We start from the raw sequence: 23,386 nt of genomic DNA, 5'->3' as shown, positions 1-23,386 counted from the left end.
GAATAACATAATATATTCATCTACCAAACATATGTCATGTAATTCAAGACTATACAGAGCTTGAGTATATTTCTTCCTCTTCTCTGTATCTTGACTATTAAAATAATCTACCCATATAAATTGAGCTTTAAAAAGGGTAGCCATTCTTCCGGCTATCTCGCTTAGAGATTCTCCGGCTAGGACTGATTCTTTGGTTTCCACCGAAGTCATGTCCCAAGCAATTTTTACTGATCCCATAAGACTCATTTCTAGGAGTTTAATGAATCCTTCTCTGTTGAGATCAAGTGTTCATGCTGCAATTCTCATAGCAGATGTCCAATCGTCTATGAGTTCTTCTCTGTTTTTGAAATCTAATACATCAAGGTTAAGCATAACCCCGTAAGGATGTATAGGATCTAAAACAGTTTTCCCATAGGGTGTTTGGTGCAAGGGAATTTGATTTCTCCTTGTCCTTGTTCCCGCAGGGTGTGATCCTCCACCAGTATGGAAATCAGTTTGAGATTCTCTCATGTGTATATTTTGAGATCCCACACTTTCCCTTGGTGGTTCCTGAGAAGATCACCAAATTATAGCAGGTGTTTCACCTCCTGCTGTGTTCATCTTTAAATCTACAACTTTGATATTTGCGAAAGATTCTGCAAGCTCTTGTCGATCCTCTAGACCACTCCTTTCTAAAGTTGTCATCAGATTAATTTCTTTTATGAGACAGGCTTAATTATATTGATCATCTTTTCTTCTTCAGTCAAAGGTTTTGACACCACTCTGACTTTCCCTTGTTGATGTAACAAAGGTTCAGTACCAAATGATGGTGGTAACCATCCTCCTGAAGTTCTTTTACTAGAACCGGGTTGTTGTTCTAGTTTCTGAATTCTTGTTTGAATATCCTTTAATATTCCAAGAATTTCTTCCTGGTTTTCAAGGACNCTGGTGGAGGATCACACCCTGCGGGAACAAGGACAAGGAGAAATCAAATTCCCTTGCACCAACACCCTATGGGAAAACTGTTTTAGATCCTATGCATCCTTACGGGGTTATGCTTAACCTTGATGTATTAGATTTCAAAAACAGAGAAGAACTCATAGACGATTGGGCATCTGCTATGAANGTATATTCCAAGATATTGGAATAATCCTTGTAAATTATTTTTCTCGAACCTAAGTTCAGATTCATAATTTTCGAAATTCTCCTCCTCAAACATTTCGTTTCTTTATAATAATAAATAATGTGTTTGAAATAAATTAACATACGGCTCTGATACCATTTTCGGATGCGCGGGGATCAATTAAAATAAAATATGGAATAAAGGGTATTTCTGTCTTTTTTAAACTTTTAGCGAGTTTAAGCAAATGTTTTTAGGTGTAGGGAGTTAGAATAAATTTTAGATGAGTGTTAGGGATTTATTTTTATGTAATTAATATATTTTATTAAATTTATTAATTCAATATATCAAAATTCATGAAAAATACTCAATGCCAAAACCGAAATTAAATGAAATGATATAATCAATGTAAACACTCAAANAATTGTTGAAATAAAAAAAATAAAAATAAAAGTGTGTGCTGAAATTAAAAAAAAAAACAAAACAAAAAATATAAGTGTAATATTAGTATCATATAAGGATAAAGTTAGAAGAAAAAGTTTGTGTCCTTCCTAGATAGTTACTATCATGTCTTCAACTTTAATAAAATAGAATAGATGCACATTTTCAAAATCATTTGGAAATAAACGTTGGATATGTTTTTAGTGTTTGGTATGATAGAATTTTAAAAAATGATTGGTACTATGTGGAATTTGATAGGATTGAATGAAATCTTAAATGAAATGATTTTGTGAGATTTGAGTTATATGAACAAAATAATTTATTTATTTTTTCTTTTCAAGACTAATTAAAATATCATTTTCTCAAAAATCAATATATTTAATTCACATACTTTATCGTACAATTAAAAAAAATTATTTTGAAATTATTTAAAAATATTTATAGTTTTAAAATTTATGTGAATTTTTTTTTTCTTACGATCTTCGATAATTTATTATAATTTGATGACTTATATATCAGTGTTCTATTGATGAACTTTTTTTTTTACTATAAAAAGTTTATGTAATAAAAAATATATATTCTTTATATTTATAAATATTTTTTCTTGTATATCATGTATAAATATGCCAGCATTAATAATTATTAATAAGAAAGATATTTAAAAATAATAAGTAAAACAAAATTTTTGAATAACAACTTAAATTAATTTTAAGTAATAAATCTAATTCTTAAATAACATTGACCAAACATTACAATAGAATTATAAATCCATGGATTTCAAATCCAAATCTCATTTTTAATTATGCCAAAGATAGTGTTAGTCTAGTGATAAGCACTTGATTTTAACAATTAGTATTAGAGCGAGCATGCATGACTGAAAGTAGTACTTACTACTTAGATGAGCGACCTTATGAGAAGTTCTCGTGCATAAAACTGCTGAATAAATATTCATTAAAATTTTTTAATTATTTTTAAAACATGTTAAAAAAATATTTATATTGAAGTTCTAATTAAAAAGATGATGATGATATAATAGAATTTATTTACAGACAATAATTATGAAAAAATTCAAGACAACATTCTTTTAAAAAACTGAAAACCGTGATATTATATAAACAATTATATTTTATTTAATATGATAGATAATAGTGATAACTAAATATATACAAGTAACACAAAACTCAGAATCATAGTCGAAATTAAATGAAATTATATAATCAATATAGACATTTAAATATAATGTATATTTTTAAAGAACATCAAATTCAAATTTGAATTTTAAAAAAGAAATTGAAAAGACTTTACATTTAATGATACATTTATTTCTTATTTATTTTCAAATATTTGACAAATAAATACATTATACTAATAGATATTTTATTTTATTGCAAATTTTTTAAAGAAAACTTTCCAAATATGGTAAAAATTTTGTTTATATATATAGATATAAAATTAGTTAATATTAATATTTGATTCATTATTAAAATTATTGATATAATATAATGAATATATTTAAATTTTAAATATTATATAAGACATTTATATCATTTTAAACTTAAACGTGGATAATAATATTTTTGTTTTTAGATTGATTTATTTATTTTGGTTAAGCGACACTGTTATTAATTAAAAAAATAGAAAAAATATTTAAAAATAATATATTATATTATCTATCCAAATTTTAAAAAATGAATAAATTTTTTTGTCATTTATTAGATTAATAAATTTTGATTAATAATTTTAGTTATTTTTTAGAACATGTAAAAAAGAAATTATATTGAAGTTCTAATTAAGATATATAATAATAATTTAAGGATATTCAATATATCAAAATTCACGAGTATAATAATAACAATTGAAGGACATACGATATATCAAAATTCGCGACGACATTCTTTTAAAAAGTTGGAAAAATATAATTTCATTTAAAAAAATTATATTGTGTTTAATATGGTAAAGAGTACTGATAACTAAATATATAAAATTAACGCATAACTCAAATTTATAACTGAAAAATAAATGAAATGATATAATCAATGTAGACATTTGAATGTTGTTTATATTTTTTAGTGACATCAAATTCAAATTTGAGTTTAAAAAAATTGAAAAAAATTCACATTTAATTAAGTATTTATTTTTGTATTTGTTTTCAAATATTTAATGGGATAGATGAATATATTAATACTAATAAATATTTTTAAACTGGATTTTATGGTCTATCATCATAATATCAAGCTTTTGTTATATCTCAGATGAAGCCTCTAAACAGACGCGGTTTGGATATGCGTCTTTGTTATTCTCTAGAACGGGGACGTCCCGAATTGGCAGGAACTATCATTTCGGTTCATCAACTTCTGATGCAGAAGTGAGTGAGGGGACGAAGCCTGAGATGAGGTTAAAGTCTGTCTTAAGTGGCTACCGGGATGTAAAAAAGCGTGTGCTTGTGCATTTGCACCAAATGACCAACTCTTAGTCTTGACTTTGGTGGGATGTTTGTCAATATATCTTAGGAATGGATGCAACTTTTGGAATACCATGTTAATTTCCCCATATTACATTAGAAAATTTGGTACGACAATGATTCATGGCCCCAGGCCCAGCCCAGGCCAACGAGTTCCGAGTCGAAGTTAATATCTGTCTTTGCCTTCCAAAAACCTAAAACCTGCACAGCACAAGCTTCGACATGGTAACGACAGGAAAAGTTCTCTCTCTCTCTCTTATTTCTTTACCAAAACGCTTCCGATCGATTCCCTCACATGTATACCCACCACCACCTCCACAGACGCTGGTTTCCAGCACATTCAGGCCTCTTTTCACCGCCACCGCTGTCGACGAAGCTTCAACAATTTATCAATCCTCAAAGCACTCTATTCTCCTCGAAAGATTGAGGCTCAGGCATCTCAATGATTCAGACCAAACCTCAAAACCCACCACATCTCAACTGGTGTCGAGGAAGAGAAACCAATATGGTGAATTCGATGGTTCAATACAGGAGAAAGGTGGAGGGGCGGAAATGGTTTCTAGTTTTGAGGAATTGGGCTTGACTGAAGAGGCCATGGGAGCTTTGGGAGAAATGGGGATTTCGTTACCGACTGAGATTCAATGTATTGGAATACCTGCGGTGTTGAAAGGGAAGAGTGTGGTTTTGGGGTCGCACACTGGATCTGGCAAGACTTTGGCTTATCTTTTGCCTCTTATTCAGGTTCCATTTTTCATTAATCAACGTTAATGCTACTTTCTTTCGTCTAATCTGCGTAATATTTATTCCTCGCTAATACATGACTTCATATTTAACAACATAGACCTCGATTTTATAAATACTATATCATCCTTATTAAAAAGATCACATGGAAGAAAAACAAAAGGTGAGATTTTCAATTTTGATTCTTCTTTGAGTTCACTCCATATATTATCTTCTCAAGTGGTTTTCTAAACTTTCCATCTTTTCTCGGCATGTTTTTGTTCTTTTCCTTCTGTGGAGATATTGACTAGTAAACAACGTCCAACTTTCTTTATTCTTCCGGTGTTTCATTATTTGTCCGGATTCAATTTAGATTGCCAGATGATAAAGAAAAAGAAAAAAATGCTGATAAGTCTTCAATTTTCAAGTCATTTTTTTTAACTTCAGTTTATGTTGACTTGTTTTGACTGATTTTTAATTCATGTGGAACGACTCGACTGATTTTTGGTTCATGTCGACTGAGATTCAGTTTGCGTAGACTGCTCTTGTCTGCTTTTACAATTAGTAGATTGTCTGCTGACTCAGTAGACAATGTCTCTCGACCTTCAGTAGACATCTAGTAAAGGTCAGTAGACGGTCGACTGCCATTTGAGACAAGAATAATTGGAGAAAATGAAAAATCTTGCTTGCATTAATTCTGAAATTGATACAACCTATATACACAACACAAAGTTATAACAAAGGTAAATAAATCACTAGTTGATTAATCTTGTAATTATTTACTATTCTAATTACTTTATAAAGGGAAATCTACAATATAAAATATACAATATATCTTCTATATTATTGATAAAATCTTCAACATTTCCCCGCAAGCTTAGGAATAGAATTTTCACATTCCAAGCTTGCTAAGAAGATTTTCGTGATTTGGCTTGGCTAGACTCTTGGTTAAGATGTCGGCTTCCTGTGCATGAGTGGAGATGTAGCACAATTTGATTCCCCCTACTTCTAATTCTTTCTTGATAAAACTTTGGTCTGTCCTCACATGTTTCATCCGATTATGTTGGACTGGATTATTCACAATGCTAATAGCAGATTTACTATCTCTATACAACTTGATAGGTGTGTGTGTGTCAATAGTAATCTTCAAGTCTTGCATGAACTTTTCCAGCCAATAACTTCACAGATCCCCTGTGCAATAGCTCGAAATTCAGCTTTTGTACTACTACTGGCGACCACAAATTGTTTATTGCTTCTCCATGTAACCAAATTTCCCCACAATTGGGAGCAAAACCCAGAAATTGACTTACAATCTTCGCTACCAACCCAATCTGCATCGACATATCTTTCGATACTTCTGTTATTTCTTTTTGAGAGCATTAGTTCTCTGCCAGGAGTTCCTTTTAGATATGTCAAAATATGATCTACTGCTTTTAGATGTCTATGAGTAGGTGAATCATAGTTATTTGGGGCGCAAGGTGCACTAAAGCGCTAGGGTGCCTTGGAGCGCGAGGCGCGAGGCGAAGGGCACACTTTATCGAAGTAAAGCGCATTTGACACAAATTTTAAAATTCAACATATATAAGGTATTTTAAACTAAAAAGGTTTAGACTTTAGTATTTGGCTTATCTACTCATAACTGCAATAAAAAGGTTTAGACCTTAGAGTATTTGGCTTATCTACTCACAACCGGCAGCGATCAGGTGTGGGGTTCATTTACTGGGAAGGATTTGAATAAGGCTATGATAGCCTGATCCGCTCCAATCATCATATAAAGTATAAACTACTACAAAAATTTTCTGCAACATGCTTTCATATATTTTATGTCCAACTTTTCCATAAAATTTTATCGTTTTTAGTATGTAAATAAGTATGTAAATATTACTGGGAATCACGTCTCACATACTCACAGTTTTTGATGAAGCACACTAGTAGTCTAACACAGGTTGGTGAAGCACATTAGCACAGGCCACAGAGAGAGACACACAGATGACAGAACCAGAAAAAGTTTGAGAGTTGAGACGTAGAGACTAGAGAAAGGCCGCTGCACGCAAAGTCGCATACACAGAGAGAAATCGAGAGTCGCTGACTCGCTAGGGAGAAAAACGCACACATGCAGAGCTTTTTAAAAAATAAAATAGAGATTCTGTTTGTTATTGGGCTTTAATTATATGTATAGAATCGTACCATAAATGGCTTTATTGGTACAGGCGCACAAGCGCGCGCCTTTCAGCAGAGGCGCACGCTTGATTAATGTATTGCGCCTGGATGCGCCTGTCGCGCTCGCCTTTTATAACTATGAGGTGAATGCATGTATTAACTTACCACACAACATATGCAATATCAGGTTGTGTGAGGGATAATTATATAAATTTACCAACCAGACGTTGATATATTCTAGCGTTCATATATGGTTTGTCAGCTTTAATCCCGCTCTTTCAATTTTTCTCTAGAGGAGTTCCTGCAGGCTTACAACCCGATTTCCCAGTTTCGCTTAGCAAGTCAAGAGCGTATTTCCTTTGAGAAATAAAAATACCCTATTTACTTCTAGCTATCTCCATACCGAGAAAATATTTCAATTTTCAAATATCCCAAATCTTGAACTTCATATTCCTCTTTTAAATTTTTCTTGATTTTATCAATCTCAACACAATCATTGCCGATAATCAGTATATCATCCACATACAAAATAAGGATGGTCTTTTTGCCAATTTCTCTTTGTTTGACCAAGATGGTATAATCAGCTTTTCCTTGAGTGTATCCTAACCGAATGAGAATGGAGCTAAATTTGGGGAACCAAGCACATGGAGATTCTTTTTGCCCGTGTAATGATTTCTTCAGCTTGCAAACTTTTCTTTGCTCACTCTCAAACTGAAATCCAGGATGGATTTTCATGTATACAGTATACTTATTCATCAAGGTTACCATTCAAAAAGACATTCTTTACATCAATTTGGTGCAACTTTCAATCTAGATTTGCAGCAAGAGACAAGAGAACACGTATCGAATTGAACTTTGCCACAGGTAAAAAAATTTCTTCATAGTCAATTGACTCAATTCTTTATGTCTGTGTAAACCCTTGCACCACCAAACGAACTTTTTATCTTTCAACCTCTCCATTAGCTCCGTACTTCACTGTCAAACCCCATTTAATTCCAACCACTTTCTTTTCCTTTGGTAGTTCCACGATTTCCCAAGTCCCATTTTCATATAAATCTTTTTTTTTTATAGGAAACAATATTTTATTATAATGATATTAAGTTTTACAAGAGCGGATAAGCAATCCGCAAAATTAAGAAAAATTACAAGATTACACCGCCATTATCACGACCAAACATATTTCCAGTCCCTAACTAAATCCGAGATACGAAGATGTTTATATTGTGGCAATACTATCAACCAACTTGAAACCCTGAATTTTAAATTTTCCCAAACTTCATCCAATGACTCCGATTTTTTCTTCAAATAATCTTGTGTTTCCTTCATCAACCTGAATAGGATTAGGAACATGTATAGAAACTGAATTTTCAGGTGAAAGAAAAAATTGTAATATCGCATATCCAATTTGCGGACGATACACTGTTTTTCGCAAAGTCAAAGAGACACGTCTTGGCAATTGTCGATATACTTAAAGTGTTTGGAACCAATTCGGGGATGAGCATAAACATGGAAAAAAGTGTCGTTATGGGCTTGAATTTTTCAGTAGAGGAAATCGATGAAATGGCTTCAACAATCGGATGCAAGAAAGAAATGTGGCCGATAAAGTATCTTGGGGTACCTTTGGGTGGTAATCCCACACACTTGGAATTTTGGGAACCCGTGTTATCTAAAATGTCAAATAAGTTAGCAAGTTGGAAAAAGTCATTTCTATCGAGGGGGGACGACGCACTTTGATAAAGGCCGTACTAAGGGCGATGCCATCTTACTTTATGTCTCTATTTAAGGTGTCTGTTCGGGTGGCTAGAAGAATGGAAAAATTGATGAGAGTTTTTTTGTGGGACAGTGCAGATGGGGAGAAAAATTGTCATGTAGTCGGGTGGGAGCAGGTAAGCAAACCGATGGACATAGGAGGATTGGGAGTGGGGAACATTTGCCTCAGGAATAAGGCTCTTCTTGGTAAGTGGTGGTGGAGATGTTCGTTGGAAAGGGATACGCTGTGGAAAAAAGTCATCAAGAGCATATATGGTCTTCAGGATAACGGGTGGGATATGGGGTTGGCGGGGAAAGCGACTTTCAGAAGCCCTTGGAAATGTATCTCTCGTTCTTACCCGGCTTTTCATCAACTCATAAGGGCGGTACCCAAACAAGGCAATATCATTCGTTTTTGGGAGGATGTTTGGGAGGGGGATTTATTGTTTAAAGACCGTTTTCATTCTTTGTTTCAGATTTGCGTTTCAACTAATAAACCTATTCGCAATTTCGTAGATTTTGTTGACACCAGTGACAGTCAGTCTTTCAGTTGGGATGTGAGGTTTAGAAGAGATTTGAACGACGTCGAGTTACTTGAGTTCATTTCTCTTTTAGGAGTTCTAGAGAGGGTAAGGTTAGAGTCAAGGATTGAGGATTTTAGAGTCTGGGAAGGGGATAACTCCGGTTTGTTCTCTGTTAGATCTTTTTACAACTCCTTATTTCCATTATCACAATTTCCTTTATTCTCATATTTTAATAATATCTAGAAAGTACACGTCCCACAAAAGGTTCAGATTTTCTCATGGATCATGGCCCTGGGGAAATTACCAACATGCGAATCAGTGCAAAGAAGATGGCCTGACTGCGTATTAAGCCCGCATTGGTGTTGTCTATGCCGAAAGCAAGAGGAAAATCAAGATCATTTAGTCCTACATTGCTTCTTCTCCGGTGGCCGGTGCTATTCGGATGAAAGCCTTAAAAGAGCTGGGATTTCTATGGGCATTTCCAAGGAAGGCTCAAGATCTATTCATTATTGAACCAGGCTTTCACAGTGGGAGAAAGTCATCCAGAGTTTGGTATGTGATAGTACATTGCACATTTTGGTCAATATGGTTGGAAAGAAATCACATAATATTTGAAGATTTGTCGGAGTTTACAGAACAAGTTTGGGAGAAGATAAAGCTCAGAGTTGCCAACTGGGTGACGCAATTGCCAGACTACAATCACCTGTGTATTTCCGGCGTAGCTAGGGATTGGAAATTTTTATGGTCATGAATCCATGTGATGGTGTCATAGCGTAGTGCTTTAAGGATTTATCTTGTAAAACTCTTGCGGATTACTCATCCGTCTTTATTGTAACATAATCCAATATTATAATAAAGTTTGTTTCCTATAAAAAAAAAAATTTTAGGTGAAGATGAATCAATGTAAGCTGAATTCATTGGATGACGGTCATCTGGTGATATAGGAAGAGACACAGTAAGATCCCAAGTACTTTCTTGATAAGTATTTTCCTCATGCGAACTAGTGTTAGAATAGAAAAATGTGTTTTCAAAGACAGTCACATCTCTAGACACAAAGAACTTTTTAAGGGGGCGATAACACTTGTATCCCTTTTGAGTTGGAGAATAACCACAAACATACATTTAAAGGCCTTCGGATCAAGTTTACTTCGGTTTGGCTGTTTGTTGTGAACAAACATATTGCATCCAAAGACCTCTGGAGATAAAGAACTGAAGAGATTGACATTTGGAAAGCAATTACCCTAGAAACTCAAGGAGGTTTTAAATTGTAGTGTTTTGGAGGGTAGATGGTTAATCAGATTGGTGGATGTGAGAATTGCCTTCCCTCAATGGGGAATAGGAGCGGGAACTATTGAACATAATGGACCTGGCCATTTCTAACAAATGACGGTTTTTTCTCTCTGCCACTCCATTTTGTTTTGGTGTATCAAATCACGAACTTTGATGGTGTATCCCATTTTTCCCCACTTGAGAAGCACTCCCTACTATTATATGTGCGAAGGACATCGATATTTGATTGGAAGACGTTCAACTCAAATTTGTGGAATTGTTTGAACCAAATTAAGGTCTCATATTTATCCCTAAGTACACCCAACAGACGCTCGTATGATCATCAATGAAGGTGACAAACCATTGAGTTCTAGTTAGATTGCTTGTTCATGATGGACCCCAAATGTCACTATGAATTAGTTGGAACGGTTTTGATGGTTTACATGCATGCAATGGATAATTAACTCTGGAATGTTTAGCAAGGATACAATGTTCACATTGAAACAAATTTGGTTCTTTATTGATAAAAAGATTCGGATTCAACATTTTCATATAGGAAAAACTTGGGTGTCTTAAACGTTGATGCCATAACATTACATCAGAGCTAGAAACGATTGACATGGACGTTATGTTCGGTGACTTGTCACAATTGTACTCCTTTGCACCCGAAAGATAATAAAGCCCATTTCTCTTCTCAAGAATTCCAATAATATTCCCCGAAGAACGGTCCTGAAATTCACAATGAGAAGCCAAAAAAGTCACCATCATACAGCACATGCCCTCAATGAGCTTACTTACCGACATAAGATTTTGTGTCAATTTGGGCACAAACACTGATTTCAGTTTCATATTTGGTAGATGAGTTATGCCCATTCCTACAGCAGGAGATACTCTACCATCGGCCAACCACACATCAATTTGATTGTTGCACTTACTATAACTTTCAGAGATATCCCTTGAAACGGTCATATGATCTGAGGCACCGGTATCTACAATCCAACAATATGTTTGTCACTTTGTTGTGATTTTGATAGAAAACTGTGGTGAATTGTACATGTCCTTGCCATTGTTTCAGTAGGTGTCTTTGAATGTTCATTTTCAGCCCTTGCTGATGGCTTATTCTGGTTGAGAAGTTGGTGCAGCATATTCATCTCCTCATTTGAAAATTCAAGACTAGTGGCTGCACAAGTTTGATTCAGACACATGGGCTGATTTAAGCAGCCTTTTGCTTCTTTGGTTTTCAATCGAGAGGCTTGCCATGTAATTCCCAACAATGTTCACGAGTATGATATGGGTTGTGGCAGTAATCACGACCAGTTTGCTCATTTGGCTGAGACCCACGAGCTCCATCCTTTTTATTCACTACCAAGGCTGAGCCACGAGAATCTAATGATAGTACATCCCGTCGAGATGGATTCATCACTACTCTTCATTTGTTTTCCGCTCGCCTCACCTCCGCAAAAGATTCCATAAGATATGGGAATGACTTTGTCCCGAGTACTCTTCCATGCACCTCATCCAACTCAGGGCTCAATCCTTGTAAAAAATCAAAAGTGCGCCGCTTTTCAAGCATCTTCTTATATTTTTGCAGCATATGTGGAACATTCCTAGCCCATCTCATAAAATAGATCAATCTCCTACCACGGACGATGTTTTTGAAGTTTCTACATGTCGTTGAAAAGATGATCGCAAGAGTAGGAGAAAAAAGGCGCAACAGAGCAGTCCAATAAAGCCCAAGAAAAAGACCACAACCAAACAGCCCAACAAGACACAAGATAGAACCAACGATAAGTAGCCCAACAACAAATAAGGCGACGAGGCGATAAATCACCACCTTTCGGTGAGAAATAACTTTGGGTACTGTCGGGTAAGAGAAAGGTCGGGTTCCTCAATACCGCAGCAAAAACCCTAGTATTTTTGTGGGAGAAGAATACCACAAGAACCGTTGCTTCCTCAACGCTGCAATAAACCCTAGAATTTTCGTAGGAAAAGAAATGTATTTTGTTGGAGGAGAAGATCGAGCCTAGGCTCTTGATCCCATGAAACAAGAATGTTTGGAGAAATGAAAAATCTTGCTTGCATAAATTCTGAATTTGATACAGCCAATATACACAATATAATGGTGTATTTTGTTTTTTAACCTTGGTCAACTATTTATTTAAGAAAGTGACCTCCTCAAGTGTATTTTAGATACAATTGAGGAGGTCATTTTCTTAAATAAATAGTTGACCAAAGTTATTTTACAAATTTTCCCCACGATAATCAATACAAAGCTATAACAAAGGTAAATAATTCACTCATTTATTAGCCTAGTAATTCTTTCCTATTCTAGTTACTTTTTATAAGAGAATGTGCGATATAAAATATACAATATTTTTCATATATTATTAATGAAATCTTCAACACCTTTCAATAGATGTCAGCTGAAAGCGGTCGAAATTGACTACTGAAGGTCAGTCGACCTTCTACTGACCTTCATTATCGACAGACTCGGTAGACAATATCTACTAACTTGTCTAGTGAGTCAGTAGACAATTTATTGATGGCTAAAGTAGCCACGCATGAGTTGTTTTTTCTTGAAAATAGGCCTCGGCCTTAAAAGTTACCCTTAAGTGGAGACCCTTTTACTTAAATAAAAACAATTAGATCCTTTGATTGAATTAGTAACGAAATGGGGCATATAGAAGATATCAAAGTTTTGATCTTTTTTCAGTATTTTTAACGTGTTCGGAGATTTCCTTCTCTGGGGAAAGGAGGTTATTGGGTGTGATTTCTCATGCTTTTTTTAATTAATGCTTTAGTGGTTATCGTCCAAAAATGCTGAACAGGATCGATCATATGCTTGATTGAGTAGATCTTGGGTTCAAGTTAGCATAAATTTCCGAATGACTTTTTGTGTCCAATTTTGATCCTACTTCCCGTGCTAATTTTTCTTCGCGTTTCCTTGAGTTATGCTTTGTGTTTAACTTTGGCTCTACTTTTGCTTGGGTAAAATCAGGGTTCTAAAAAGCCCGCTTAAGCCTCGCTTAAACGCGCTTAAGCTTGAAGCTCGGCAAAAACGCCCCGCTTCGGAGAAAGCGGAAAAAAGCGGTCAAACTGTAGTTTGACCAAATTAAGCATAATTAAGATGTTTAATTAAGCATCTTTAAGCACAATTAATCGCATTTATTTATTTTTTTAATTTTTTTTATTTTGAAGGTATGTCCTTTTATTTTAAAATAATAAATTAAGTTTATAATTTAGATGTTTATTTTTTAATTTTAATTATGATTAAGCTTGTCTGATAATGATTTGACATATATTTAACATTTTTAATGTGGTCTAGTTGTAAAAAAAATAAAGATTGTAATTTTGATATTTTTATGATTTTATAAATATGAGAATTAATGCATCATACTTAAATTTATCATATTTATGTATTATTTTATCTATTTATTGGTTTGAGATAATTATAATTACACTAAAGATAAAAAACGCTTTTTCACGCTTAAGCCTGTGCTAATCTCGCTTAAGCTTGAAAAGCTTGGAGCTCGACATCCGCGCTTCGGGGCGCTTCACGCTTTTTAGAACCTTGGGTAAAATTCACGGCCCCCCATACAATATAGTTTCATGTGCTTATGAATCATTTTCTTGATCCTGTAGTTGATGAGAAGGGATGAAGCATTACATGGTATGCTGATGAAGCCCAGACGACCTCGGGCTGTTGTACTCTGCCCAACAAGGGAACTTTGTGAGCAGGTTAGTATTTGTACATCTGTTAATGGACTTTAAACCTGACTCAATATCCAATTATTAAACTCAAGCTCGTGTTGCTAGGTTTTTCGTGTGACCAAGTCCATTAGTCACCATGCAAGATTCAGGTCAACCATGATAAGCGGGGGCGGTCGTTTAAGACCCCAAGAAGATTCTTTGAACAGCCCAATTGACATGATTGTAGGGACCCCAGGCAGAGTTCTTCAGCATATAGAAGAGGGGAATATGGTTTACGGTGACATCAGATACTTGGTAATGGCCCCAACTCTCACCAATCTTCTAGCATACTTAATTTTTAATTTGCATTTACTTCAAATGATGCCTGTGGCATTGATGGAGCTAGAAAGATTAGTTTGGGAGGGCGGCAAAAATTAATTTTCTGAGATAATTAATCATTAAAATTATATATCGATATAATAATTAACTTGGACACACAAAATAAAGACATTTCTTATATTTGAACGCATATTCTTACAAAAAGATGATTATAAGTAACAATCTTAATTTAGTTGAATTAAAAAATATATAAAATTGAAAACTATAGTTTTAGAATAAATTCCTGTAAATAAAACAATAACATATAATGCCAAAGTTTTCAGTGCTTGCTCCATAACATAACTTTATAGTAATCAAGTTTGGAAAAAGAATGATAAATATAATTAGATGTATAGAAATTAGAGCTGCAAGATATAGATAACAAATCACTATTTATTAACTTATTCATATGTTTAGGCATTTTAGGTTGTGTTTGACGTCTCTTTGTAGTACCGAAAGTGTAGCAAACATCGACTAGGCGACCATAAATTAAAGAAAACATAAAATAAGAAAAATATTAATGACTTAGTAATAAAAACTAGCAAAAATCTTGACTTTAGCGCACAAGAAAATGCTAAACTAAAAAATAGCAGCAAAAGAACTATATTTACAAAATGATTAAAATAATAACGAGAATCCACACCAGATGCAAAAAAGGAGGTAAATCAATTTAGGGCTTGAGTCTTGACTTGTCTGTTGTCATTTTATCAAATTTTTTTTTGTATTGCATGATTTATATTTTATTAATTTAAAAAACTAGGGGGGAAGGGTTGGGTGTAAGCCCACCCCCACCCCCACCCCCAATCTGTCACTGGTCTCTACTATGAATAATGTCACTTTGCTGTTCTTACTGCTTGCTGATGATGGCTACATGTGACAGGTTTTGGATGAGGCAGACACCATGTTTGATCGTGGTTTTGGCCCTGACATCCGCAAATTTATTGGACCATTGAAAAGCCGTGCTTCGAAAGCAGACGGTCTAGAATTTCAAACTGTGTTGGTGACTGCAACAATGACAAAGGTATGCTGGATTGAGCAACTATCTTACCGTGTTGTGGACTTGCTAAAACCAAAATGAAAGTAAAATATATCTTCATGGTTTGAGACAAGGGTCGGTGTTTTGAAACATAAATTTGGTGGATGGACTTTCATTAATTTTTTAGGAAATCAAGTGATACTGGTTTATGGGTTGGATGCATTGTCAGTTTATGTTTGCATTTAATATTTTTTGGATGACATTTTTTTTCTAGTTTTTTTTTGTGGGTTGAAATGAAGGGTTAGTATATTGTGGTTTTGTGGAATTTTTAGTTCCCCCTTTTATAAATGTAAAATCATGTATCACCTCATTCTTCCTTTGCTCTTGATTAGATAATTAGCATGCGTGTCATGCTTGTAGGCTGTTCAAAGTCTGGTGGATGAGGAGTTTCAAGGAATCACGCACTTGCGTACATCTACACTCCACAAGAAGATTGCTTCTGCTCGCCATGATTTTATCAAAATTTCAGGCTCAGAAAACAAGCTGGAAGCCTTGTTACAGGTATACTACTTTCTCTTGAGCCCCTCGAGTTATTTCAGTCACACATGGGAGCCTACCAGCTTTGTGCATGATGGTTCTCTTTTCTTGACTATCAATGTTTTGTTTCTTATGCCTCATAATGACACTTGAACACAACATTTTTGTCTTGAGAAAGAATCAACAAATAAAATATTGAGATCATAAATGCCTCAATGTATGCACTCAAACTTAGAAATAATGTTTTTGCTCTTAGTTAAAGAAAAACTTCTTTCTTTCTTTCTCTGTTTCTTTTTTTTTTTTTTAGTTGAGAATGGAACATAACAAGGCGCTATTATGTATTTCTAAGTAATTATTAAACTCAACTTGAAATTTTACTAAATCGGCCGCTATTATGTATTTCTAAGTAAATATTAAACTCAACTAGAATTTTTGCTAAATTGGCCATTTTATATTATATTTCTGTTTATTTGGTTCTTAACTATTGAACATGTGCAATTACTGGGTTAGTGTACTTGGCTTTTACTGAACTTATAGTAAATGCCTCACTTTATGCACTAAAAGTGAGTACATATTTTTGCTTTATGTTAAAATCAAACATCTTAACATAAAACTTAACTAGGATTAGTATTAAACTGATCTTTTTAAATGAGAATTTTGTTTGTAAAATTATGTGTTTCTTCCCTAGTGCATTTACACAATTTATTGATTTTTAACAATATTTTATTGTTTACTGTGTCAAACTGGTTTTCATCCTCAAAGATACATGACTCAAAGAATTATGTATAGCGGTTTGTTAATTGTGTTTCTTTTAGTCCATTGTCATTTTTAAGGATCCTTTGCATACAATAACATCTAAATTGAGAAATCGAGGGTGCTGTGGTAAATAGAATTCGAAACCTGTCAAAGTTCCATGGGTTCTTAAATACATAACACGAGAACTGGTCATTATTTGTCGCAGTTTTCTCAAACTTGGTTATACCTATTGGCTGTTTCATAACTGCAGATTCTTGAACCGAGTTTAGCAAAAGGGAACAGGGTGATGGTTTTCTGTAACACATTGAATTCTAGTCGAGCTGTGGATCACTATTTAAATGAAAATCAAATCTCTACTGTTAATTACCACGGAGAGGTTCCAGCTGAACAAAGGTGATATGAGATATCGGGTTAAATGTTGATAGTCTGTCTGTGTGGCATGCTTGCAGTTTGTTCTTTTACCCTTAAAAGCAGTGGTTGTAAGTAACATGGTACACTGGCACTGGATAATTCCAATATTCTCCTCATGCAGATTAATTGGAATAAGTAATCTACCATCCACTTTCCATGTTTCACTTTAACCTTACACGTTGATCATTTGAATTTCTATTTATGAATCTTTGTGCAATTGTAAAAAATGGTGACATATTCCATCATTCCTTCGATACAGAGTAGAAAACCTGCGGCGGTTTAAGAGCAATGATGGAGATTGCCCCACTTTAGTCTGCACTGACTTGGCGGCTAGGGGATTGGACTTAGATGTGGACCATGTTATCATGTTTGATTTTCCCTTGAACTCTGTAAGTACTAGCTTGGTTCATTATTTTCTCTCTCAATGCCCTTGTGTTTTCACGAAATATATAATTTACTATGTTTTCACTTTAGATCGATTACCTCCATCGCACTGGCAGAACTGCTCGAATGGGAGCAAAAGGTATTCATAGTATTCTATAATGTGTGTCAATATGATAATGCTGAGCATGAATACCGAAGCTTATATATTGCAAATCATTGTCGGGAAAAATCAGGGAAGGTGACAAGTTTGGTAGCTAAGAAAGATGTCATGTTGGCAACTCACATTGAGGAGGCTATGATGAAGAATAAGAGCTTGGAATCTTTATCCATAGATGGTATCAAAAGGGATATTGCCAGGTCTCGGGTAAATGAGCAGAAAGAAAAAAATGCAAAGATGGTTAGACGTTCATCTTCGAAATACAAGGCTAAAGATGTCTCCACAAAATCAACTGAAGCTCGTGACAAGGCAGCAATAGTTACCAAGAAACCTTCAGTACCCAAGGCCAAGATGACACTGGGTAAGTTTTCAAAAACATCCAGGTCTTCCGAACCTAGTGCCACAAAAGGTACAGCTTATATCGGGAAGAAACAGCCGGGGGGGCGAAACTTTGCTGCCAACAGATCTCCATCAAAGCTAAGTGTTGTTGGATTTAGGGGTCAAATTGCCGTGAAAGCTTCTTGATATCTAAGGGAGTCCTGTCAAAACAAGCCTGAAATTGTATTGATATATGATATCCATTATTTTCCTTGTAAAAAAAAAAAACGGTTATTTGTGTTTTATTTTGACTGAAATATCTATCACAAGGGTGGTATCATTGCCCTTTGAAAAGGCAATTGGTATGAAGTAGTGTTCTAGAGTTTCCCCCTTTTTCTAACGAAAATAAGATGCTGTGGGGAGCCCAATGGGGCTACAAAGCAAGAAAAAGGTAGAAGAGTTTTGCATTTTTTTTTTATGATTTTCATTCCCAAAATATTTAAGAGCGATGATAAAAAGTTGCGATGATAAAAAGTTGTGGATCTCTATTATTCGCATGGAAGTGGACGGGCTTTATTTGTTTTGGCGGGGGTGACGACATTTCCTGTAGAATCATAGATTATGACTCCAGAGAATTCTGGGAGCTGGCATTTGCCTCCCATGAGTATGTTTTTCTTCCATACAGAGACATCTTCACCGCTGCGAGTACTTGGGTCAAATTCTCCAAAATGACAACTTGGAATATCTTCGGGGTTGAGTTGAATTACTGGTTCTTGATATCCATATCCATAGCAAGCTCTCCATTTACGAGTCCACCTTCTGGAATGATTGGCACAAATGAGGAGAGCAAATGCACTTAAGAGGAGAGTTCCAACGCCCAAACCTATGTGAGAAATGCTTACTTGATTGGTGTTTAGGAGGGTTTGCCTAGCCATTAGGGAATTATAAATATTTGATGGTTTTGATAAAACTCGGAGGTGGATTTGTGTTCTTATAGGAGTTTGGTGGGTTGGTTGTGATTTGAGTTTTAACTTTGTGTAATGGGTTCGGTAATGGTTAGAGACATAAATTGAAAATATTTGTTGTATATATGGTTCCAAGAGATAAACTTGAAATTGGATGTAATTATAACTCTGGTAACCAACCACTAAAGTGTACTCTTTAGGTGAACCTAAACCTTATATGATGGATTGGATATGGATACCGACTGCCGTCATAAAACGAGTAAAAAATTTGCCTACATTAAAAATTTGCGAATGTTTAGTTTATATATATGCCAAAAATTTGTGTTTGACGGTCTCACGAATCGTATTTTGTAAGACGGATTGGATCATTCATGAAAAAGTTTTACTTTTTATGTTAAAAATATTATTTTTTTATTGTGAATATCGGCAGGGTTGATCCGTTTCACAGATAAAGATTCGTGAGATCGTCTCACAAAAACATATTATATATAAACTCTCCTCGATCAAGTTGTGAATTGACTATTATTTTTTGTAATACCAAGAAATTACTCCTAATCCCAAATTGATTTCAGTCTGATCCATTCAAACCCAACGAAGTCGACCGAATTTAAGGCGATATACCTATATTCTTCCCGTCCTCTCTCTCTCCCAGTCTCAAAATGCATTTACGCTCATCAAGTTCGGTCTGTAAATTGCTCTCCAGAAAACCTTTACGAAGCTATGGGAAACCCAAATCTCCGTTTCCTTCAGTCCCTTTGACCAATCTCTCATACCAGTGCTCAATTTTCGATAAACCCCACCAATTTTGTCACCGGACGAGCATAATTTCACCGACCCACATCAAGACTTTCCATTATGTCAAGCAGTACGGTGTCGGTATTGGAAACGAAGTGGATGATATCAATATCAAGTTTGCGGAGGCTAGGGAGGAGATAGAGTTGGCCATGGAGTCCAAAGAGACGGTTTATTTCAACGAGGAAGCTGAATGTGCTCGTAGAGCCGTGGGTGAAGTTGTTGATATGTATGAAGGGCTGTTGAGAAAGCTACCCGAGAATGACAAGGCTGCAATTCAGAGGGCGATGGGGCTCAAGATTGAGCAGCTTAAGGCTGAGCTTCGACAGTTGGATGAGTAGTGAGTTTTGGGGTTTGCTTTCTTGTTTCCTACTGTCGGCAATTTGTGGTTTTGATGGATTTGTTTTCGCAATAAAGATTGTTCACATAGCATTTGTATTATTATGATGATGATGATGCATTTTGGCCTAGAATTTGAAAATTTGCAAACAGTGAAATTCAGTTTTTGATATGATAATGGCAGTATAGAAACAACTGGAAATTGCAAAACTCGCCGATTACATTCTCTGTTTTTCGCCAAAATTGTTATTATATAGTCTAAGCACCTTATCGATATGAAACACACATTACTGAATGCAGAAACGATAAGAGTGCAATCCCTTGCATATCTACAATACAATATATACATGCATATATTGCTATTCTCCACTAGATTCCACATTGAAAATTCCATGTTTTCTCGACCAATACTGCTCAAACCTTTGTCTGGCATACTCACATGTAATCAAGCTCGATGTGATTCACATATCCCTACACATCAGGAAACAATGCCAAGTTTATATTTTACAATCACCCGCATATTACATAACTAGTCTTTTTTCTTTTTCCAAAAAGGGCTTATTGGGATAGTCCCCCACAGTCCCCAGAAAATATGTTTTGCAAGAGTACTTCTCCACATCATCAACAAGCTGCTCTGTTTCAGTGTTCCTAGCCTCATGGTCTAGACGCAGGCAACAGATTGAAATGTCAATGCAAGCATATTTTTCACAATGACAACATGCGATGGTTGTTATATATAAACAACCTGCATCACTGAGGTATTGACTTATGAATCTTTGGCGCTCTTCTAAACCAGTAGAAACATTCAACATGCATGTGAGCAAAATTGTTATCGACTATAAAGATTAATCCTATTCTGCACCGGAACAAACCAGTATATTTGCTCTACTCCAAGACATAAGGTGTTTATGTATAATAATTTACTGCCATTTCACAGAAGTGATTTGCAATATCATATGCCACGGGATTATAACTCACATGACACATGTTCATAATCCTATATTCCCAAGGACAACAGAGATTATTACAAGTCCAGCAAAATATATATACTCGCTCTTGGTAACTGAGATGTCCAGAAGATTTGTGAAACTTATGATAATAGTGATGGATAGTGTCTTGTCATCGATCATTATGTTACCATACTGCAGATCGTTGTGGCAAAAGCCAATCTTTTGGAGGTTTCCTTCGGATATTTATTTTTCCAAAAAGGCAATTTCTTTGCCTAAGTTATCCAATTGAAACTCCCTCGCATGTTCAGCAAAGCACAAATTCTTGGCCTCTTGAAGCCATTTTCTGCAGAATTAAGGCGAGGAATATTTTTTAGTGGGGAAAAAGAGCCATTTTACTATTGTCTCTCGTTTAATTACCTTGGCAGTGAGATTTGTACCTCATTCTATCCCACAGGATAACTTTCTTGGAACCGAGCACATCAAAATTGTGAAATTCTTTTAGTTTCGCTGCTGTGAGGGCAGAAACGATAGGATCACGAAGATTGACAGCCGATGGAGTCTGTCATTTGGATGATACAAAACCTAATGAATCAAAATAGTTTCCAAGGTAAAAATGCAAGCTACAAGGGAACAAAATATAAATATCTGACATTGACATACCCTGGCGTGGATGAATTCCTCAACCCTCCCTTGCAAGAATTGACCAAGAAGCTTGGGCCCATAACCGCGCAGAGATAAACATTTGAAAGTCCGAATCTCATACTCCCGATCAAAGAAAAGATCGACCCCTTCGCCTCGCCATAAATCCGAACTAAAATTGTTCTTGAGGAGGAATTTCCCACCTCAGTTGGACAACTGATTGCGTAAACCTCATTAGTCATGGCACCACTAACATGATTTATGTTCAAGTTACTTTTATCTATCGCATCTCACCAATCTGAAGCGAGACATAATAGGAGATTCATCAATTCTTTAGGCAAAATACCTTCCTTAAGTCCATTAGTGCCATCGCCTAATTATCTTCAACCTTGGTGATACCCTTGGGAGAGCCTGTATCATGGATAACCCGAGATGCTAAATGGGTAGCCCAAATCTGGGTTAATCTGCAGGATGAATTTTTTAGAAGTCGGGCAGGAGAATGCCTGGGACATATTCTCCCCGGGCAACCAGATTCTCGGGCTCTTGAGCCATTTTCCTAGAAGCTTATCACCCGGGCTACCTCGATAACAGTGCCACACTCGAGTGATATCTTATATGTCAGAACTACAGAGGTTTGGCGTGTCAGAGAAGCTATCAGAGGTAGGGTGACTTGAAAGGAAGTCAACATCAAAAGCTATCAGAGGTAGGGTGGCTTGACAGGAAGTCAACATCAAAGGCTATGAGTGGTAGGTGTACGCGCAAATCGAGGTAATCTTTGATTTTCTTTCCTATAAATAACATGTATACTTCTCATTTAAAAAGGTTGGATTCTGGATCCCTCTCTGTTTTTCTGGAGAATTCACCCCCAAGCATATGTTAACACACATATTTACACCAGTAGTCTTTATTTCTCTAAACGCTACACTGGTTATCTATCATCTTCACCTGCTAACTTAAGCATCGGAGTAGCTACGTCGGACACTCCTCCGGCGCCCATTCACAAGTTCCTTTTCTTGTGTGCAGGTGCTATGGCAGCCATTATCTCCACTCAAATTCTCAAACACTATAAATTATTGATTTGATCCGTTGGAGTCCTTTACCCGACTCATCCATTTCAGTGAGTTCACGTCACTTGGGAAAACAGAAAATATACCTTGATTAACACACCAAAACAATTTATTGGGGAAATCTTTTTCTAAAAACAAAATATGGATTAGATTCATGAAGAAATCCCGACCATCCTAAAAGCTCGATGCCCAGATCATGTATGTTTCCCATTTCAGATAAATCGTTACAGAGTACTCTAATCGAATGAAAACTCACCATAAAATTCAAGAAAATGACGAATGAGCTGAGGGGGCAGGGGAAGAATCAAAATCATCTCTGAAACGAATTATATACATATACGTGTAAAAAGTCAACTTTGTCACTGTAGTATCTGAAGATACGTCCGTTAAGAAACGCGGAGATGGCCAATAGAAACTTGACACGTGGTTGTCGTACAGTTTATAATTATTCAAATCCCACCATTAGATAATATTTATTTTAACAAAATGAAATATGATAAATACCCTTGTTCAATTTTATAGCTAACAAGTTATTTTAAGAAAATTGGGTTGTTTCTGAAATATTTCAATTATCAAATTATCTCCACATTTTTATTACATACTC

General features: G+C 35.3%; 2 protein-coding genes and 1 pseudogene across 2 annotated transcripts; 1 reads left to right on the top strand and 2 right to left on the bottom strand.

Annotated features, from left to right (window-relative positions):
- The first annotated feature begins 4,136 nt into the window (after positions 1-4,136).
- Positions 4,137-18,384, top strand: LOC140989896 (DEAD-box ATP-dependent RNA helicase 39). The gene is made up of 9 exons (XM_073459406.1): positions 4,137-4,742; positions 14,066-14,161; positions 14,240-14,428; positions 15,372-15,512; positions 15,888-16,028; positions 17,011-17,153; positions 17,431-17,560; positions 17,646-17,694; positions 17,789-18,384. Exons 1-9 carry the CDS (start codon positions 4,224-4,226, stop codon positions 18,235-18,237), a joined length of 1,857 nt encoding a protein of 618 aa, XP_073315507.1. The 5' UTR covers positions 4,137-4,223; the 3' UTR covers positions 18,238-18,384.
- Positions 18,385-18,578: 194 nt separating this feature from the next.
- On the bottom strand, positions 18,579-18,965 carry LOC140990025 (uncharacterized). The gene has a single exon (XM_073459614.1). The coding sequence runs from the start codon at positions 18,963-18,965 to the stop codon at positions 18,579-18,581; it is 387 nt and encodes a 128-aa protein (XP_073315715.1).
- Positions 18,966-20,123: 1,158 nt separating this feature from the next.
- LOC140989240 (probable choline kinase 3) lies at positions 20,124-23,088 on the bottom strand (annotated as a pseudogene).
- Between the last annotated feature and the right edge of the window lie 298 nt (positions 23,089-23,386).

This window comes from Primulina huaijiensis, chromosome 12, assembly GCF_012295235.1.
Source record: "Primulina huaijiensis isolate GDHJ02 chromosome 12, ASM1229523v2, whole genome shotgun sequence".
Classification (NCBI taxonomy): Eukaryota; Viridiplantae; Streptophyta; class Magnoliopsida; order Lamiales; family Gesneriaceae; genus Primulina; species Primulina huaijiensis.
This window is presented reverse-complemented; position numbering and strand designations above follow the sequence as displayed.

Excerpts from the sequence above, each read along its gene's own strand:
- LOC140989896 (XM_073459406.1), top strand. The coding sequence starts at position 4,224 with ATGGTAACGACAGGAAAAGTTCTCTCTCTCTCTCTTATTTCTTTACCA. Across the intron at positions 4,743-14,065 it reads ATCTTTTGCCTCTTATTCAG|TTGATGAGAAGGGATGAAGC; the intron begins GTTCCATTTTTC and ends TTGATCCTGTAG. Across the intron at positions 14,429-15,371 it reads ACGGTGACATCAGATACTTG|GTTTTGGATGAGGCAGACAC; the intron begins GTAATGGCCCCA and ends TACATGTGACAG.
- LOC140990025 (XM_073459614.1), bottom strand. The coding sequence starts at position 18,965 with ATGGCTAGGCAAACCCTCCTAAACACCAATCAAGTAAGCATTTCTCAC.